The 21,444-nt window shown below is 45.1% G+C and overlaps 1 protein-coding gene across 6 annotated transcripts in view; it reads right to left on the bottom strand.

Annotated features, from left to right (window-relative positions):
• The window catches only part of ARHGAP32 (Rho GTPase activating protein 32), a 176,578-nt gene that overhangs the window by 79,100 nt on the left and 76,034 nt on the right, over positions 1-21,444 (bottom strand). For 4 of the 6 annotated variants that reach the window (XM_031599737.2, XM_090123405.1, XM_031599735.2 and 1 more), the window contains exons 3-5: positions 17,368-17,459; positions 16,290-16,331; positions 15,839-15,923 (exon numbers count right to left, since the gene is read on the bottom strand). In XM_031599737.2, the coding sequence (XP_031455597.2) occupies positions 15,839-15,923; positions 16,290-16,331; positions 17,368-17,459 (219 nt within the window). Of the gene's footprint in view, positions 1-1,218; positions 1,241-15,838; positions 15,924-16,289; positions 16,332-17,367; positions 17,460-21,444 lie in introns of those variants that run through there. The other 2 variants (XM_090123403.1, XM_090123406.1) reach the window with 2 other exon arrangements.

Below are 21,444 nucleotides of genomic sequence, written 5' to 3'. Positions count from 1 at the left end.
GGAGCAGATAGGCAGGAAACAGGAAGGGCTTTAAGTCCAACTCTCCAGCACAAAAGACATGCAGAGCTGATTCAGCACAACGGGAGGGGTTACAACACATCTCAAGTGCTTACAGAGACTTGAGATTTCCCAAGGAAGGTGTCAGGGTAACTCTCACCATTATTTCACAAGGGCCTCATGCATGCTGCATACTGATGTGCACTGCCTATGTGAGTTTGGGACAGCACTGAACTGCCTGTGGTGAGCATGTGGAAAGTCCAGCTGGCAAATCCTGACCCTGTCCAGTTCATGGTTCTGTGGTTCTATGGCTATGAATGAGAAAAACAAAAACATGCCATTCTATAATAAGTTCCCTGCCTACTGTAAATTCTTCTTGCCATGACATGTAAGGTGGGCACTACGTGTCCCTGCACCTGGTTAAAGATTCACCCACATCTGTGTCCCACACAGCTCCATCTCAGTGTCAAACAGAAACACATCCAGATGCTTATAGGGTTCTTTGTGCAGCTCTAAGTTCATAAAAGTGCATTCTCTTAAGCAATAAAAGCTGCTTTATAATCTGAAGATATTTTTTTTTTAAAGAAGCAGCATAAAGGATCAATGGGAAGGAAATATATTATGAAGTATTCTCATTTTTAAATCACAAAGGGAGCATTCTGGGCATTGTTAGCAGCAGGTCAGAGCATATCCAGCACCAAAACATGCAGCACAGTCCTTCTTTCACTGCCCCTCATTTCTCTAATTGGTGTAAAAGTCACTGAAGTTAACATAAATAGATCAGAGCAGCCATTCACTTCTGCACAGGTAAGAACCCAGAGCTGGGCTGTGCCAGCCCCATTCCCAGCTGTTTTCTCCTCCCTCATCAATACTCCTCTCAGACTGACTTGCTCAGCACAGAGCCTTTCAAAAGGCCATGGGTTAATCTCTGCATGCAGTGCCACAGCTGGCACGATGCTCATCTTTAACATCTCCAGCATAAGACAGCCTAGCAAAAATGCAACGCACAGCCCTTGCAAATTACATCTGCTAATTCTGCAAAGAAATCACTGCCTGTTAAACTCATTCCGTTCGTTCTTTATCGCCACATTAACATTCGGTGCCATCCTTAAGGCTTTCTTTCAGCTGCCTTTATTTTAGCATTGTTATTACACAGTGTCAGCAAACAAAAAGGATCTTATATCAAGCACAGAGATCACTGAAAGGCTGTGTACTACTTACCCCTGCTACAATGATCTATTCTTTCCATGGATATTTCTTCCCCTAGCCAAGGCCTAGCAGTTCCAGGTCTCTCCTCAGTTTCCCAGCAGCTAATTGAAAAAACCTTCCAGGCATCGGCTCTGCACGGCGAGAGCTCCAGGACAGCAAAATCCCATTAAACTCCCCAGTTTGGCTCCCTCCTTCTCCTCTCTTCCTGGTGCCGCTGCTCCTTCAGATGAACGTGCCTATGAATAGCATTTAAGATCTGCCTCCATAGCCCCGTTAGCCGTATCCACACTGCCCATTTCATGCTCAATTTGCACTGCAGAGAAGTCAGTGGTGTTCCTTTCTCTCCCGCTCGCTGTCTCATTGGAAAGGTCCCACAAGACAAGCCGTGGAGTTTAACAAGAGCCAAGAGAAACAGAGAGGGAGGGAATGCATGCAGGGATTGTGTTCAGGCGCAGCACAGAAGTCTGCTGCTACGGCTCAGAAGGAAAAGAAAAAAAAAAAAAAAAATGACAGCAAACTGCCATCACATGCCTGAAACACAGCACAGTTTAAGGCAAGCCGATTCCTCGTCCCTCTTCCCTTTCCTCTGGTATCAAAATGCTCGGAGCTGAAGCTTCATTAAATCCCTCTCAAGACCCTGGTGCTGTGCAAGCCCAGATCCAAGCAGGATGTGTGTCCCAGCACAACGGGGCTCTGTTTGCTGCATGTATTCTCTAAAGGAAACAAGTATTCCGACGATGAAAAGTTTGCTGTCACAATCTTCCCTATTCAGCTAACAGCTAGAAGCATTCTCTTGTCCGAGGGGTCGGCACTGCAACCAACACCAACAGGATTTCATCAATCAGCACCTGATCAGGAGAGCAGTCCTTCCTCTGAGCCTAAAATTTGGGGTTCCCTGTTCAGCGTGTGTGGCCACATCAGCATCCAAAGCACCACCACCACACCATGCAGCACTGCAGCTTCAAAGCAACCCTGCTAGCACAGGACATGGAGGTGCAGTCACAGAGAGCCACTTACCATGCATGCAGTTCTTATGCCAGCCACTCTGCCCTTGCCTGGCATTTTGCAGGAAGGAGCACAGCCAGCTCCATCCTTACACACCACTACTTTTGAACTCCCTGATTAAAACAGAAATCTTAATATCTGACAGTTCCTCAGCACAACTTCATGCTCTTATCTCAAGGTCTGCCTGGAGACCTGGCCAGATCCTGGCTGACCTCTGCAGCCCAGCCCATGGAAGCAGGCAGGTCACCACGATTGCTTCCAGGAGCCAACAGGAGCTGAGCTGAGCATCAGCTGCTGTGCTGGGAGTGCAGGCAGCTACAGAGGTGGGCTGGCACAGAACTGACAACTGTCACACAGGCATCCAGCAGTGTTAATGCAGGGGCTCATTCCATTCACACAGCGCTGCAGGAATTTCCCAGAAGTTCATATTTTAAGTGCAATTCTGCAGTGTACAGATGATAAACAAACTCTCTTCCTGCACACTTTTTGCATTATGTTTCCCTCCTGCGCTGCCTGCAGTTGCAATAAATATTAACTCATTTTACGTGCCCACCTGCCCATACACTATGTGGAAATATGACCACTTCACTGGAGGCTTATCAGAAGGTGCTCCTGGCTGCTGTGTTTTCAAGCACAACAAGCTTGCAGAACTGACAAGATTGCTTCTCATACACCTAAATACACAGCACTGTGGTGCACCAAGAAAACACACAGTAGGAAATGAAGGAAGTTGGTGCCTTTCAGTGCTGCAGCCAAAGCCACCTCTCCAGCAGCCTCACTTTGTGCAAAGCTGGGCAATCAGCAATCAGCAGCCTTCCAGCTGCCCTTTACCCATCTGAACGGTGACTCCCAGCTCCCTCCTCACTCCACTCCTCTCTGATAGATCAAGAAGTGATTCCTGACACAGAAGGGGTGCACCAGCGATGTGCAGGCTGGTCTGCCACTGGCACAGAGATTACAGAATGTGACAGCGAGGAGAATCTATGGCAAACCAGATCCTGAAATGCTCTGCAAAGGGCAGGAGAGGAATGTGGGAACAGGTTAATATGTGCTTTTGCTAGCAGATATGGGCTTCTGGGAAAGCCACATTTCCCCTCTCACTGTGCACCTACAACCAGCAAAGCATTCCATCACAGAGAGCCTCTGCCTGGCACCAGAAAGGGCAAAAATGCCAACATGAGCTCCCTTAAAACTGGGAGGTCAACCAGTTAAGAACCAGCAGCCAAAAAGCAAAAGCCAGTCTGCCTCCAAAGGAAACCACCTTTAGTCACTCCTTAATTCCCCCTGGTGACTGTAATAACAGCAGGCACTTGGAAAGAGGCACTGTGATACACCAAGCACTCATGCCCACTCTGCTGTGATATTCGTTACACCACAGGCTGTGCTCAAAAAGGGAAAAGTAAGTATTTTCCACGTTACTGTTCAAAGCAAAACCAATTCAATGTAATGATGGGTTTCCATCACCACATTTGGCATTTTGGAAGCACAGTATTTCGGGGCTCTGATAGGATGCTGCCATCTTTGGTACGTGTTTAAAAACTGCTCCTGACCTTCCACTTATGCACCAAAAAGCACATTTTTGGAAGTTCGTGGTCAAACGTGAAGCGTTCCCAACATTGTGAAGGGCTCCAGTTTTTGTTGCTGTTGATTTGGGTCTGTGTTGATTAACACATGCAAATGAAGGCATCTGGTGTTACCTCTCTGTTTCCATTTCGCACCCTATTAAGGTCTGATTTCACAATTAATTGAAACCAAAATGAGATTACTCAGAAATTAATCCTCTCTGGCAGCCTGTGCTGCGCTGAGGTTTAGTCATCACCTGGGGAGGCACAGATCCCCTCCTGGCAGCATCTAGAATTAAACATTTTGGGCATCACACAGAGATACCAAAACTGATGCTGGAAAGGAAGCGCCTGCAAGCAAACCCCTCTTGTTAAACCCTTGTTGGAGAACATGAAGGCATGTTTCTCCTGCACCACATCTACTCACCAGCAGGTCCAAAGAACAGCCAGGTCAGGTCCCAGTGCTCCCAGGCTGGTAGGGTGTGGGACCTGAACTCAAGCAGGGATTCATATCCACATTTCACAAGTGGAAACAGTGCTAAGAGCAAACTGGATAAAAAACCTTGGATGTGTTCTAAAGCCCAATCAAAATCATATAAAAGACACAAAATCAGCACATGCCAAGAAAAAAAAACACACATCCTCAGGCCATCCTATGATTCTGTGATGGGCAAATTACCACTGTTTCTCCTGTCCTTCCCCAGCCACAACCCTCACCTCGCTCCAACACCACCAAGCAATTGTGAAAATGAGATTTTGGACAAATGGCTGCTCGTGGCACTCCAACTTCATTGCAGTTGAAGACAACGGCTGTCCTGAATTTCCAGAGGCAGGGAAGCCTACAGCCCTGTGCACACTAGATGGCATTGCACTACAAAGTATAGCAGGGCTCAGGCAATGATTTGGAAAAAAAAAAAAAACCACGAGGAAATTATCTTCCCCATTCAGCCACAAATGGAAGGCTGGGACAACTAGGGGAATATTTACAGTGCTGGGACAATGGGGATGGCTCTGCCAGAGGGACCGGCTTGGGGAGAAACAAAGAGCCTCTTAAATTAAAGGAGTTGCCTATTTATTTATTTGTTTAGAAGAAAAGTGACTTGACCTCAAAACAAAGCGCCCTTTCTTCTCCTGCAGAGCACAGCCCCTCGCTGTGGTCACTGCCACCTCCCCCAGCACACAGAGGTGCCCTCCCAGCCACCCTGAGCAGCCACTGCATGGGCCAGGATGCTGCACAGGCCAGGAGCTGGGCTGCTTTACAGTTCTCAGCCATCATTTCTAAACAGGCTCACTTTACACGCTGCCAACATGAGTTAAGAGTGGAAACCAACTGGAACCTGTAGTATGTTATTATTTCAGCTTATTGAGAAATGCCTTCATTTATAGTAAAAAAAAAATAAATTAAAAGGAAGTACATTTATTTATTACAGCTACATAAGACACACACATACTTTTTTTCTCTTCCTGCAGGTGGCATTTCATAAAACTGCTGGCTTTCCAGGAAAGTGCATTAAAATCACTGAGTTAGTTATGACTGTCCCTCCTGCTCTGAGCTCCAGATTGCATTAAGTTCTGTGGGAGGTCAGTGACAGTTTTATCCAGAGTCTCCTTCTCCATTTGCTGAAAACAAGCACGTTATTCCTCTGAGAGAACTGGGAATTGGTACAGCCTTGTCACTGCAGGCTCTTAGGCTCTTGCTCACTCGCTTTTTCTGTTTCCTCCCTCACTAAATCAATATTAACATTTTCCCCCACTGATAGGAGCCAAAGGCACCAGAACGAACACGTCATACACCTGAAATATCCTCAGGAGTTCCAGGGGAGGAGAAGGAACCACAAAGAACAGCCCCCAGATCACCACTGTGATGGGAGGGAGAGCACTGTGCCATCTGAGCTCAATTTGCTCCATCTCACCATCGATCCTTCCTCACCATCACAGCTCCTAAGGATTTCTTCACCTTGCTCAGAGTGCAGATAGGTTCATTCTGTGATTTCTCACCTCCAAGCCACTCACAGACGATCACACTGTTTTTAACACAGAGACCAAATCAAGAGCTGTGCTGTGTGATATCCCTTATTTCACACTCACACAGCAGCAGCAATCAATGAATAAAGAAGCCCAGTTTGCACAAAACACATCTACCCACTGCAATCCTGGCCATTAAAAGCCTTATGCAAAAAGATGAATAAACGTGGCAGGGTTCTGCGGGTTATAAGGATAATAAGCCACCATCAGAACTGCACTAAAAGCTTCAGAAGCAGACTGCAGGCAAAAGCCAACAAGTTTTGCACATCACGTGCACACATCTTTCCAAGCCAGAACCCGCAGGACCAGGCTTGAGACAGAAAAGCAGCAAGGGGGGAAAAAATCAGTGTTACTACAACCACATCTGAGAACTCCTTCCCCAGGAAAAGCATTCTTTATTAGCTGGCCGAGTCCCAGCTCCTCCTGCTGACTAAAGGAGCAGCAAGTGAAGGAAAATAATCTCCCCTTCTTTGGCAGGAGGAAGCGATAAAAGCCGAGGGGAAACTTAACTTTATTTCCTCCCATGACCCCAGAAGTGGGAAAGATCAACAGCCACTCATCTTTACAAACGAGGCTGTGTGAAACGCAGTGCATTTGGCATTTACTATGCTCACATCCCCTGGTTTTACGTATGGTCTGAAAGCACTGACCGCTGAATGCATCTTCATGTTAACACAGACTGAGCACAGAGCTGGAGGGCTGAAGGTACAGTTTGCTTTGCAGTGGTTGTTTAAGCCTTAATTTGATCACAGCAACTTGCAAGCCAAACACACACTTAATCTAAGCAAAAAGTGCAGTACATTGTCCACACCTAAAGTGATTTTGAAAGGGAAAAATCAAAAATTAATCCATTTGGTACACAAAGAGTTACGACACACGGATAATTCTTTGTTAAAAATGGAAAACTTCCCTCTCTCCATGGTTTGCTTGAAACCAAACAGAAAATTGAATCATTACTTCCTGGGCTGCCTGAAGGAGAGCTGATGAACGACCCAAACTGTTCACCTTTACGACATCAGGTAGGCATGAGAAGTTCCACGAGAGGCAAGCAACACTTGACTCTTGAAAACCAAACATAATTTATTTGGGTTTGGTTTCGAATCAAAACACCCCACACAAACCGGCAGAGAAAATGACCTCACCGAAGGCTTTTGTTCAATTCAAGAAGTTTAACGATCTCTGACAGCACCACTGAAATTCCTCTTACAGTCAGCTCAGAGCTCCACTTCTCAGCTATTCCTAAGCAACCGAAGAGCTGACAGATGGATTGAGAAAGTTAAGACACAACAAACTCAGGGGAAAGGGCAGAGAGAAAGCAAGGAAAGGAACACCTATTTGAACATAATTCAAAAGTCAGTGCGTGTGGGAATTGTTTCATCTGCATCTTACCCTGCACCCAAACCAAAGCAGACAGGAAGAACATCACACAAAAATACCACACAAGCTGGCCCTGAAAAACAGCCTCACAAAAAGCTTTTAGAGGGGAAATGAAGCAGAACATTTATTAAGTAAGAGTGAAGAGTGACCTCCAAGTGCTTCTTTCATTACTGTGTGTGGACTGATAGCTGACCACAGAACATCCCAGCAGCTGGGAAGAGCCTCCAAGCAGCACAGCTTTCATCATAGGGTAACACAGGTGAGAATAAATCTCGTGAGCACAAATGCCATTAACACCTTCCCTGCACTCTTGTTTGTTGGTTAAGACTTTTACAGGCAGATATAAAACTTGATTTTGTGTAAGGCCCAGTGCTGGGAAGGTCGTGCTGGTCACTTCCTTACAGATGGCAGCACAGCTCCATTTGCTATGTAAGAAATAAGTTGGAAGACCAGCACTTACTGAAATGACTGAGGTCAGAGTCAAGACAAGAACTTTACAGTTCAAGCAGTGTTCCAGCCCAGCATCGCTTGACCTGACTTTTGATGAGATCACAACCAAAAGGTGGCAAAGTTTGGGATGTAATTAGGTAAATTCCTAATTAGCAGGCTTCAAAAATCAGCTGCAATTACAAGCTACTATCATTTTTTGGTCCCTCTGGGCCTGAATAGTAATTATGGGTAATTAATCTTAAAAATATCTCACTTCTCATGGAGAGCTCCCAGCAGCACAGCAGGCAATGGGGGACGAAGCACCGTAAGGTAAGAGAGGGATGTAGCTTTATCTTGTTAAAAAAGAATGGAGCAACATGAGACCTGCTTTTAATTCCAGGTTTACTCTTAAGAGGTTTCTATTTAACTTATTTATGCAAACTTCCCTTCCTCTAAGGAAGAAGAAATCAAGAAGACAAAATTCCCAGCTCTAAATTCCCCAAATTTCCAGCTCTGAAAAGATCTTCTGCTTTGTTTAAGCTCTACTGAGTCTAAAGTAGCCAGAAAGTGAGGAATAAAGGGAGGCTTACCAGAGTTTGAAGAAATGCAGAGCCGTGCACCGGGGGAAATAAAAAGCAGCAGAGCTCGGGGTGTATCCAAAGTGCACATCACAGCTCTAGTGGTACTGCTAAAACGCGTTAATAATTCAAAACACAAACCAGGCTAAGAGCTCCCTTCTTCAAGCAGAGTTTCCAACCCCTATCTAAGTTTTATTGAGCTAGAAAACAAACGTTAAGGCACTGAAACAAAACCTTGAGCCACAAGAGAAGATGGTGCATGGAAGGAGGCTCTCAATCTGATGCTTCTCAACTCAATAACCACGAGTTTCCCCCACCCCAGCAGGCAGCACCTTGTCCTGGTACCACTCGCTCTTTTCTTCCATGCAAACCCTTCTCAGCACAAGGCTCCAGCTCCCAATGGCTTCCCTGCCTTGACCCAGCACTGCTGCACCTATCATTACTGCAGGACTCACTACAGACAGAATTCCTAACTCATTTACCAGCTTTTAAGAGTAGAATCCTGGACTCGCAGTTAAAAGTTGTTTCTAGTTTTGGTTTTTTGTTTTTTTTTTCAACTACTTCAAGGTGGTGAACGGGAATTTGGTCCAAAATCATTTTAAAGACCGACTTTTTTGACATGTCCTATTTGCAATAAATACTCAAGCACCATAAAAAGCACTTACACAGCTGCACTGGATTTCAAGGTAACTCATGAACATTTTCATTGGTATCCAAACACAGATTGGCAACACTGGATCAGATCACCTGCACAAGAAGTGAGATTTTCTAGAAGGCAATTTGTTTTATAACCGGATTTATAAGCTTCATCATTCTTCCAATAGAACAGAATTAACTTCCAGGCAGGTTCATGGATCCTGAACATACATAAAGTATATGGCACTATTTATTTTTATTTCCAAGCTGCTATAATACCAGGTTTGCTGGTATTTATTAAGAAATACTATTTCCTCTGAATTATGACTGACATAATTCTGAGTGTGGCAATGCCAAAAGCTCACTGTGTAGTGAGAGGTGTTAGAACTGACTGCAACCCACAAATCAATCCCCAGCCATCCAGAAGAGCACCCAATGGGACCCCGAGCAGCAGACCTAAGCAAGCTCCCCATAAAAGCTCCTTATGGGAAACAAAATATTTGAAAAGAAAAAATTTCAGGTGGCTGTAAGAGGTCTCACACCTTAAAAATACATCCTACAGCAAGTTGTCTAGCTTTGACTAATGGTTCTTTAATTCCTATGGCAGATGGATGGAAAGAAGAAAAAACAGTTATTAGAATCAAAGTTTGTTGTGGTACTTTAAACAGAGAGTTTAATAGAGTGGGTCTTAGAGAAGCATGTGAGCATCACGTGCTTCTTCCTTCGTAGATGCCATCAAAAACACCAAAACCAACAAACCAACCAACAGGAACACAAGAAGCCAATCCATCACCCACAAACCAACCCAAACGATGAGCACACTGCTGAGCTGCTTCAATGTGATGTACAACAGCAGAACTCCATTTTCTTATGATTATACCCTGCTTTACCAAGAGAAGAGCAACCTGAATGTGCATGTTTGGCTGACACAATTGCCAGAAACGAGCAGTCAGAGGAAATGAGTAATTAATATCCTCAGAATCCTCAATGGAGACCAGAGAGCTTTTCAGTCTGGGTGCCCAGGAGGGAACAGAACCTTCACTGCTGCAGACACACCAGGCAAGGGATAAAATAACACAACTATCAACGTCTACAAACATGTTTAAATGCCTTCTAGACATCCTAATAGTATGCGTGGGTGAGAATGTGTGCCTGTGTGTGTGCTTAGCCTTTCAAAATGAAATGCCTGTCTGAACCCAGGCCCCTGGGAAAGTTTAGGTTCACAGAAAATCTTCTGCACAGATCTGTCTCTGTCGCAAGTAAAACAAACAGAAAACTCGAGTCTCAGCTTACAGACCTAGAAGCATCCTCTTTGGTACACACACAGCACAAGCTGCTTCACAATGCTGTCACTCTAACTGCAAATATTGTCACACACAGTCTGTAAGTGCCATGTTTTCCCCTAGGTTTTGCTCTCTGCAGGACAGACCATCCAAGCATCAGTGCAGTGACAAGATCCTTCTCAAGCACAGATCTTGACTTCACCACACCACGCATCCTTGAGTGAGTGAGGTTCAACCAGAGTGAAACAGATGGGAAAGCACTCTTCAGTTTCCAAGATGAGAACTACCTGGAGCCCAGACCACCAGCAGCAGTAAATGCTCTCTGCAGGATGCAGAGCACATCTGGAACACAGACAGAGCATGTCTGCTCTGCTCACCTTAACCAGCAAGAAAGCTGCAGCAGGCTGTAGGCATTCAGCAGACTGGGTTATGTCCTACCTGTCTGTATGTCTTCACCAGGAAATGAATGAAGGCGTTTGTAATGCAGGACAGAGGTACACACACACAACTGGAGAGCCAAGCTAATGAATGAATGGTTTCGTGCCAACCCTGCCATCAAAGCTCTGCACTCTGGTATGCAAACTAAACAAACTCTCCTTTTTATACAGTAGGCACAAAATGTAAAGTTCCTAAATGATGTTTGGTGTAACAGCTGATACATCCGTGGCATGACAGGCCTCCACTGGGGGACAAAACCACACCTCTGCTTCCATCAATCTCAGGGACCATACAACACAAAGGCTCTGTGTATCAAATCACACCGCCTCAGCCTCCCTGCAGATCTGTGAGTACAATATTAGCTGCATTTTAGCATAGTTCCTGTTCACAGTACAGCCTACTGAGTATAAAGACAGACAGCTCTAATCCTGTCCTGACCCCTGAAATGCTGGGGAAATAGAAATTACTCTTCTGGAGCACATGGATTATTCTTAAATTTTAATATCCTTTAATTATACATATAATACATCTCTCTGTATTTTCCAGGTCATTAAACCTCAGGGAAGAAAAAATTTCCAACACAACTCCGTTCCAGTTACTAATTAAAGCAATTTTTACACCTTCCTGTGACACGCTGCTAAGGACGATTTATGATGGTGGCAAACAGCAGGAGGTCAATGCCAAAGTTAACAGCTGGGCTTATTACAGTCACTTCTAAGATGCACTCATGTCATCAAGCAGCTGCTATGCACCAATAAAGACTGAGAACCCACAAACAAGTCTGCTATCTTTTCAGCATTAAACGCAAGGGAGAGCCAAACCGTGCTAAGAAAACCTTAAATATCCAAAGGCTGAAAGGAAAAAAACAAAAACAGATCACAATTCAGCTGAATTAACGGGGAGAATCTCATTTGCATTGGTGGAGGCAACGTATGTGAATCCCATCCATCAGTGATGGGTCACCAACAAGGCAGGCGATGACCGTAGAGCAAGTGGTAATGTCAATATCCAGGGATTGAGGCTGGAATCATTAAGTTAATAGAAGCAGTTTCATATACATTATGAACAGAGTTGTTCTTATATATCCATGCCCTTAAGTAGAGCTCTTGCAACATCTCCCCCGGCCACTTAGAAGGTGAAAGCAGGGAAACCACAGGGAGCAGAGGGATGGGAAGCCTTGCTCCATAGCAGAACACAGCATGTCAGAATAAGGCAAACAGCCCAGGGGAGAACAACAGCATCCACAGAAGGATGACAGGCTAAAACAGAGCACCACATAACATACAATACAGGTATCCATGTCATAATCACTCACGTATTTGTGAATACAAAGCCAAATCCAGCAAAATTGCCTTCCATAGCACCAGTACGCAGCAAAATCCAGGGCAGGTTTTGTGGTTTTTACTACACATTTCCATCTTTTAAATAGGAATGAGATGAGCAGGGGAATTGCCATTTAATGTTTCATTTTCTAAAATAAATATTTTTTTCCTCTGTAAATGAGTGGAATAAATGAAGACATTACAGCCTGAAGCTGCTCATGACTGCCAAGATGCTGAAAATTACCATGCCCACAGAAGAGCTGAGGGAATGAACAATCCCTCCCACTCCAAAGGCAGTGAGCAGGCTTCGTTTAGCAGCATGGATGGAAGATGAGAGCGGTGCTGCTCGGCTCCCAGGCACAGGTCAGGGGGCATTTCCACCTTCCAGTTGTTCTAGCTGACCCATGCATGGACTGCTCTGTGCTAAAATACCTCAAACTACCCCAGACAGCTTCAGAACAGGGCAGCTGGGCAGGCTCTCCCATTTTTGTTTTCTTTGCAACCCATCACATGAAAAAAAGTAATGCATAGTTAACAGAGAGACCTTCACAAGTACGCTTTCTTTCACTGGAGAATTATTAAATAAAAGCAAAAAAAGACAAGCCACCAAAAGATGACAACCCCCTCAAGTGTCTCCTCAGCAGGCTTTGCTGATCACCACCAGCAGAACTGAACTGCTCTTTGCAATACCTCTCACTCTTAAGACACCACAGGAAAATGCAATTGCAGACTGAAAAGCAGCAATTTGCTGTGGCTGAAAGGCTGCAGACTGCAAACCACCCTGCTGAGCTGCAGCAGCATTCCTGGCAGCTGATGCCTCAGTCGGAAGTGATTCTGGTTCAAATGCTTCCTTTATCACTGATAATGCACTCCTACCACTTGCAATGCCAGGGCTTAACAGATAAGGAGGAGAGGATCTTCCAGGCACCGTAATCCTGCCCTGTTCTGACAGGGTTTTATTTTTAGAAGGCAGCTACATAAACACAACCACAGCAGAACAGAGATGGTGCTGTCTGAGGGGTAAACCTGTGCTAAAGGCAGGATAGCTGCAGCAACAGGAATGTGCATGGCAGCACTTTCCTTCCCTTAGCAATGTGTTCTTCTAATATCCGGAAAGTAGAGTGCATCATCTCTCCATATTCCTTTACTAAAACTTCCTCAAGTGAAGATAATTTCTGATTTTTTCCAAGTACAACATCTTTATTTCTAGCAGGAAATAAAGATACTTATACTTACAGAATGCCTAATGACTATTTCTCCTGATCACATTAATGGCACAGAGATGGAATTTGAAGGGTGGACCATTGGGTGGATAAGGAACTGGCTGGATGGCAGCATCCAGAGAGCTGAGCTGGATGGTCCCATGCCCAGAGCAGTGTGCCCATAGGAGCCTAATGAGGTTCAAGAAGGCCAAGTGCTGCACTTTGGGCTGAGGGATGTGGGGCTGTGGCAGTGGATCCAGAGGAGGCCATGGAGATGCTCAGAGGGCTGAAGCACCCCTCCTGCAATGAAAGGCTGAGGGAGATGGGGCTGTTCAGCTGTTAGCATGTTCTGTTAAACCATTCTGTGATTCTGTGATAAGAAAAATCACATTTGCATTATGGGAATTGTTCCACTGTAGGGAATCACCTTATTGTGTACAACTTGATAAATACAGAGGTTTTGTTAAATAGCTCAACTTATTATCAAGCACCCTAAGAGGCAGTGAGATCGTATGGCACAACCACTGACCTGAGATACCCCAATTCCATGTGAACAAGTTAACTGGAAGAGCTTTACAGGCAAAACACAAAACGTGGAAGCTGCAATTACCCTGGGCTGAGCAGGAGGATGCTCTGTATAGCAATACCAGCAGAAGCAACATTTACTTTGTGTATTAATGAATTGAATGTTGATGCTCTAGAGGCAGGACGTTGGCTAAGCACAATGGGAAGGCAGCAGAGCATAAGAGCAAAGGAAGGGAGCAGAGCCCATCCCACCTCCTCTGGGGGAGCAGCACAGAGGGCTGAGCCACAGCTGCTAACAAAGCCCTTTGATTCTTACCCAATATTAGGCTGAAATAAATGAATCATCACAAAATTGAGAAATCAGTGATGTAGGCACGGCTAAAAAAAAAGGCAGCAATAAATGTAATGTATTACAGGAAAATAGCAGTGACTTTCTGGCACTGATGCCTTCTGTAAAAGCCATCCTTTAACTGCAGCTTTGACAGCAGCCTCCTTTGTGATGAACACAGCCTTCCCCTGCTAACACCAGCAATTTCCTCCCCATGGAACACGTCTTGCTGGCCAGACACAGATAAAGTTAAAACGTGGCTGTTGGAAGCAGCGTACCAGAATGTCTCTGAAGAGAAAAGAATCTCAAAATGCATTTGGTTGTGTTAGCACAGTGTTAGGATGAGAACAGATCTGTCTTCATACATCTCAGAGAGTTCATTTAAAACCATCTCAGGAGGTGAAACGCTGAGATATTAATACCTGCAGCATGAGACCACATTACAAGTGACATAAACGTTACAAAACAATCTGAAGTTCGGCCAGGCTGTTAATAGATAGCATTACACAATTACTGACACAGCCAGATAATTGCTGCATTTCTACTATGCAAATTTTTAACAGCAAATAGATTTTGAAAGGAGTTTACACCCACGACCCCCTCAGATGCAACTTGGCAACTCGCTATTAGGTGCCAAGCTGTCAGTCACAAATCAGTGCAGCCCACAAAGGAGCTACCAACGAAAGCCACTTGATTAAAATGCATGAGTCCTATAGGAACCTATTTTTAAGCCTGTAAACTAATACTGCTATATTAATGGCTTTTATTTTGCCGTTAATTCTGCTTTTTTCCTACTAAGGCAACACTGTAATGCCTTATTTGTTCATTTCTCAGGAGCAAAGCTCAGCTCTTCAGGTATTTTTATCCATATTACAAAGCTATTACGCTGCAGGAATCTTGCTTAGGAAGAGGCTTGGAGCTGGCATGTAGAGCCTGATTCACTGTGCTAGAGCACATCTGGCCTCAGGTACACAAACAGCTGTGTGTATTTGGCTGAGCAAGGCTTTGGTTCTGCATAGATAGCTGTGATGGTTTTTCAGAGGCGGCTGAGCACCTCCAGATGCTGTGAGCACCATGCCCCCCTCTGCTGCTGCCCGTACAGACACAGAGCAAACAGCTCAGGGCCCGATAGGGCTGAGCATCCGGGAGGAATTTCACAGAGGTGGAAAAAAAAAAAGAAAAAAAAAGGATGTATAACTCTGTTACAACCCTGCTTGCAAAACCACCAAGTACAGGAACATGAAAGGCTGTAAATAATTCACTATATTAGAGGAAATGTTTCACAAATTAAAAGGTTGTAACCTCTTTTTGGCTACAAAGCTGGCAGACGCTGGAGGCATTCCTGTTTCTGAAAATGCAGAACGTGGTGTGCCCTATTTATGAGAAAATAGCAGCGACTTTCGGTTCTCAACCCTCCAAGGAACTGTTCAATGAAAAATGCATCTGCCTATATTTCTGATGGATGGACCACAAGGGAATAAAGCTTGCACACTTTAGAAATGCAGCTCAGACTGAGCAGCAGTTCCCTGCATTCTGATGACACAGCTGCTGCAGTGCACAATGCAGAGCTGATAGCATGGAGAGAGCGGGTAGATTGGAATTAAGATATTATATTTACATAAACACATGCACACAGTTGTTTAAAGATACACACACGAGCTAAAAACATGCATGCACTTATTACAGATGGCTCAATAATGAATGATGCAGACTTAAAAGTGTGACATCACTCAAATGCAGCCTCAGAGGGGTGACCACATGGCTGGGGACAGAACACAGAAGCAATTCCAAACAAAGAGACCAGATTGCTTTAACTTCCTATTACTAACCATTCTGCCATGAACTAAACAAACCTCACTGGAGCTGCCCCCACCAGGTCAGCTGGTAACCAAACAAACACGGAAAAGAGATCTGAAACTCACCTGTATGTTGCCAAAGTCCACGTTTTCATAATGGAAATGTGCACATTCAGCCATCTTCGGGAAATGACCCTTTGTAAAGGATAACCTGAAGCACACCAAAAGTACATCATAAGATGCAAATCATCAAAACTAAGCTCAGCATCAAGTCCCATTTTAAAATCCAGTTACTCATACAAAATAAGAGCTTCCTCACCCTAAAGCCAAGGGAACAGAGGGGTCTGTTGATGTGATGCACCAAAACAGTGGAGAAAGGAATTGAGCGAGAAAGGAAAACTGAATTGCAAAATGGCTTTTATCATTGCATCCTTAAAAACCACGTGGCATTTCATCAACACCAAGGCCCACATCTTTAAGGAACGGTGCAGGGACAAGCAGCTCTACCTTAACAAATGCATTTTTGCAGTGCAAATAAGCAGCCTTACACGAGACACATAGGAAAGTAGAACGTTACCTGTGAAAGGCATCACAGCCCATCAGTCCCGGGTTGATGTATCTGAGGGTGCAGAACAAATGCTATTTATCCTCTGCTTTTTTAAAATTCAAAAGTGAGGCATAATTATTCCCAAGTGACTCCAGCTACAGCGATGGCTGACGGGGAGATCCTCTGGCTCTGCAGCATGCTCTGCTTCTGCTGAAGCTATTATAGACTCCTATAGATAACTCTGGTGGTGAGCCAATGAGATTGTCATTATCTAGCTCTCTCTTCCCACGGGAATATAAGTGGGAAGTGAGATACAGCATCTGGCTGCTCAGCACTAGAACAAAGAGCCATTTCCCTCGCAGCATCAGAGCCCTACAGAAAGGTGATCTGAATGCACACAGCAATCAATACTGGGGAGTTCTGGTCCTCAAGTCAGCATCCTTAGCAAAGACAAGTCAAGTAACATTGATTACTTTTGAGCCTCTTTACAGGTTAGGGGTGTGAAACCTCAGCTACAAATATAATAAGTGGGTTTACATCATCTGGGAGAGAGTGAGAGAGAGAGAGCAAAGGAGGCTCACGGGGAAAAGAAAGAGAATCAGAGAGGAAAAAAAACAAACACTGACAGAAAAACTGTGCAAAACCCATTCAGGGAAGAGGCACAGGGCAGGATGTGAAAAAAGGGAAAGAGCAAAACATCAAATTAAAAAAAATATAGGCCACCTTAACGTACGTATACACATAAGTGCACACATATGTATGTCTGTATATATATACACAACACATATATATATATACATTTAAATGAATCAATTTCAGAGAGGAATCACAGAAGTTTAAGAATACAGTAACAGTGAAGTGAAGGAGTCCAACAGGCTTCGCCTCCATGGCAGGAAGCAGACAAGGGACCTAAGGAAACCTCTGATCCCCACTTCCATGCTGTGTTCACTACAACTTTGCTTTGCAAGGATTCTGGTTGCTCCCGTGAAGGCATTAACAAAAACTGTCGCTGAGTGCCCTGGATGTATTCCAACACAAGAGCTCAAATCCAGGATGTCACAGCTAGAAGCCCAGCAAAGATAGGAAAATCAAACAACACTGCTCTTACTTTTTCACATTCTTCACTTTCATACTTGCTGTGCTGCCGCAGGTCCGGAGCGGTAACTCCCCTGTGATGTCAGGGATATCTGCACCACGTGCCTGCAGAACAAGCAAAGGAAAGGAAAGTAAGGATTGCAGGTTGTGGATTGCTGCGTGCAAAGCAGGTGTTTTCTATATATATATAATCACAGCTCTTTGGTGATAAAAGCTGTACTTTTGCCTTTTTAATATGGGGGGGAGGGAAAGGAAAAGTGAACCGAAGGTGATGACTTAGCATGTGATTACCCCTTCCTAAACTGTTCTGTAGAGCCTTACTAATAACCCTGAGGTCCAATATTTTGTTCACTACTTCTCCTGGTTTCTAAATAGAGATTTTCAGAGGTAGAGTCCAACAAACACTCCCAAACTCCATACTCAGACATGTGCAGCATTCATGCACAGACCCTGGAAGCAGCTGGATAGTTCATGCAGCACAAAACCACCTTAATGATAGAGCTGCTCATCCGTGGGAGGTGAGCTTTCACAAAGACACTTGAAGCTATTGTTGTAAGCACACGAACGTATTAAAATGTCTCTAATTGCTGACATTCGTTTAGTTCAGTGAGACCAGAGCCCCACGCTCTCCTTTTCCATTTGCATTGCCCCACTTTTGCACCCTCCCCCCTCCTGCAGCTGCAGCACCATCCCTGGGGAAGCACTGAGCTCTGTGTGCTGCTGCTGGTGCAGCCCTGAGCTCCAAAGGCTGAGAGGTGGCTCTCATCAATGGAACAGCAATTGAACCAGGAGATCAGTACAAACTTCACAGAGCAAGGGGAGCAAACTCTGCTCCCTGATGTTGGCTCCTAACTGATGCAGATGAGCCCAGCAGAATGAGCACAGGATGGATCACAGCAAGATGTTCGTTCTGCTTTATGCAGTACGTTGCAAAACGTGAATGATGCTCAAAATAACAAATGCTCAAGCAAGATAGAAGAGATTCAGTTCAGGATTCCCTCTCTTGGAGGCCCGGAATGAATAAGTATTGCACAAACTTATTTTCTAATGACAGGAGGAGGCAGAGCTCTCTGAAGCAACAAATTAGCACAAGTGCTTTTGCAGCCAAAGTCCAAGTCCAGCCAAAGCTCCCTGAGCAGAAGCCATCAGTTTGGCAGCAGCCATGCCCCAGAACACAGCAGTGCCAGGCACAGCACAGCCTGGTGCTGGACCCAAAGCTTCAGTCTGATGTCACAACCCCACAGACAGGAGAATCTTCCCTGTCCCCCTCCCTGAAGCTCTTGTTCAGTTTGACAGGGGTCAAACTCACACGTTCACCATTCACCATTCCTACACTCATCAACAAACTGCAGCAGAGGCAGAAGGAGTGACCCAACTTCCAGCACCAGGAGGTACAGACTGCAGCCACACTGCATCCCCAGGGCTGCTCTCACAGCTGCCATGAGCAGGCTCAGATCCCAGCGCCAGGGTCCATCTCTGCTTCCACTCAGCCCTGCCCTGCAGTCTGCCCACAGCTGCACAGACTGTGAGCACTCACTCACTCAGAAAACACAAGGGCAGTAACTATAGACCTGAAGAAACCTCCCCCAGGCTGCCTGACAGCCACGACGTGCACAGTTGCTTCAGTATCTCACAGGACACTCGAAGAGTCTCACTGTGAATTTCAGCATTAGGAGGATCACCAATTTAATAAACCTTATGCATCTTATACATAAGAAAATAACTAATTACAATGCTAAATGAACCATTCCCATAAGCTGCTTTTAGGCAAAGCCGGATGGTGCTCGCCTTCATTTTCTAAAGAACAGAAATTTTGCAGGAAGAAAAATACTTTCTTCTTCTCCAGAATCTGGGAGAGATGGAAACGGTGAAACAAATCCGACAGAACCACGTGGGCCACAGGCAGCCTGCAGTGGGCAGAGCCTTCCTGCTGACTCAGAGCAGCGTAGGCAAAACTCACACCTCCAGGAGATGTAAATGCCAGCATCTCTGCTCTGGGTTCTGCTGTCCTCTCCTTCCCAGCTGAGCCCAACCTTGCTGGTTGCTTTCCCATTTCCAGCATCATGCACCACTGACACTGAGATTCAATGCACTAATTAACTTGGGGGGCTTTTCCAATTAGATTGGAGCTCTCTGGGCTGTGCAACTGAACATAATCTCTCTGAAGGCTCAGAGCTGAAGAAAATGGGCAGAATGGTGATCCTGTGTAAGCCAAGAGCTTTTGTACGAGGCACAAACAGCAGAAAAGGAAAGGTGATTAGATAATGGAGAAAGAAATCTACTGCAATTTTATAAACCCCACTCCTCCAAGCTGAAATGCAATTACTTTCCATTTAAACCACAGGAAGCCAGCTACAGAATAATCACGCTTCATTCACCATTAGTTTTACCTGCTTTGATCTCAAACCTGGCACGCAGGACATCGCCCCACATCACCTCTCTCTCAAAAGACAAACAAAACACTCCGCAATGAGATTTGTTATCTTCTGTGCTTTGTGTCTCAGCAATTTCCTTTTAAAAATCATTTGGTTTGAATTATTTACACCTGAAAATTAGCTGGCTGACATCACAGGTTGCCTTCTCACTCCTTTCTCTTCCATGCATCCCTGTTCTGCGTAATCGCAGAGCAAATCTGTTCATGCAAATTGTTTAGTTTGATTTTCACAGCTTAATGCCACTGCTGCACCAATCAATCTGCTTTGGTCCCAAACTTGGTAAACAAATTAGGCCTTGATCCAGAACGCAGCCTGCTGGCTTCGTGTGCATCCTCAAGCTGCTGTGTTTGGTTGGAGGTTTCCCAGCTCTGCTGCAATGCTCCAAGCTGGGATGGTCCCACTGCAGCCTTTGTGCAACAGAGCAGCACAGACTGTGGGGCAGGTGGATATCATGCATATCACTGAAAGGTTTAAGCAGTTCGGAGACAACGCCTGTCTGTCTGTCCATCCTTCTGGTGGATGGGATGCCAGGTTCAGGTCAGCACAGCCATGTGGGTGCTGGGTGTCACCTGTGCCACTTCTGAGTGCTGCTGCTGAACCTCCCAGGGATGCAGGCTGCCAAGTTTGAGTTTGCAGCCTTTTATCGCCTTGACTTGAAGAACTTCAGCTTTGCTCTCTCTGGCACAAAACCTCAGTCATAAATAATTTATTTCTAACAACTCCACAGTGAAACGTGAAGGGATTTTCTCCTAAAAGTCTCACTGCATTCATCAGCCAACACGTCAGCCCTCCTCCCTCACTTCCAGAATCGTAACACAATGTGAAAGCACACGCGAAACTGAAGCACTCCACTGAGCAAGATGTGCTGAAGTTTGTACCTGGGTGTCCTCAGCAGGGGAGAACCCTGAGCTGGGACAAAACCCACAGCTGCAGGCTCACACCAGGACACACATGGCCTTAGCCAAGGTTACCACAAAGCCACAGTAAATCCTGGATAGGCATTAGCATTTATGCATCCCCCCATCACCAGTCTCTCATCCAAACCAGTCAGGAGAAACCAGACTGCTCTGGGTTCCTTGAGCACATGGCCTTGTTTCTAACAATGGCAGAGCTGAATCAAAATGCTGAAGCTGCTCTCCATGGCAATCTGCCCTTTACATCGTTTTCACTTCCCCTTGCTTTTCATTCTAAAATCAAACCAAAGGACCATGGCCAGAGCTTACCAAAAAGGCAGCCTTTGTCACTTTCACTTCTTCACTGAAGAGCAGCAGGAAAATGCTGCTGCAGCACAAGTCATCACCCAACAGCAAGTGATGCTCTACTTAAATGGAGCAACTGCAGCCACCGACAGACTCAAGGAGAGCAACTTCCTTCTACTCTTTCTTGGAACAGCCATGAAGCATCTCCACAATAAATAAGCATGCTTTAATACATTGCAGCTGAGTTCTTCGTAACTGCCCAGGATAACTGGATGTATTTAAGGCAAATAAGCGTCTGGTTTGTGTGCCCAGGTCTGGCAATCTCATCTTAAACAAAAATACCTGCAGTTTTACTGAAGAAAGAAAAAATAATAATTATCCTCCCATCTCCACATCCCCAAACTGAGCTGAAGAATGAGCATCCGTGCTATTCAGGGGCTGAGCAGCAGAGAGCAG

This window comes from Phasianus colchicus, chromosome 23, assembly GCF_987193195.1.
Source record: "Phasianus colchicus chromosome 23, bPhaCol1.hap1.1, whole genome shotgun sequence".
Classification (NCBI taxonomy): Eukaryota; Metazoa; Chordata; class Aves; order Galliformes; family Phasianidae; genus Phasianus; species Phasianus colchicus.
The sequence above is the reverse complement of the archived record's forward strand: the minus strand, read 5'-3'. Positions and strand labels throughout refer to the sequence as shown.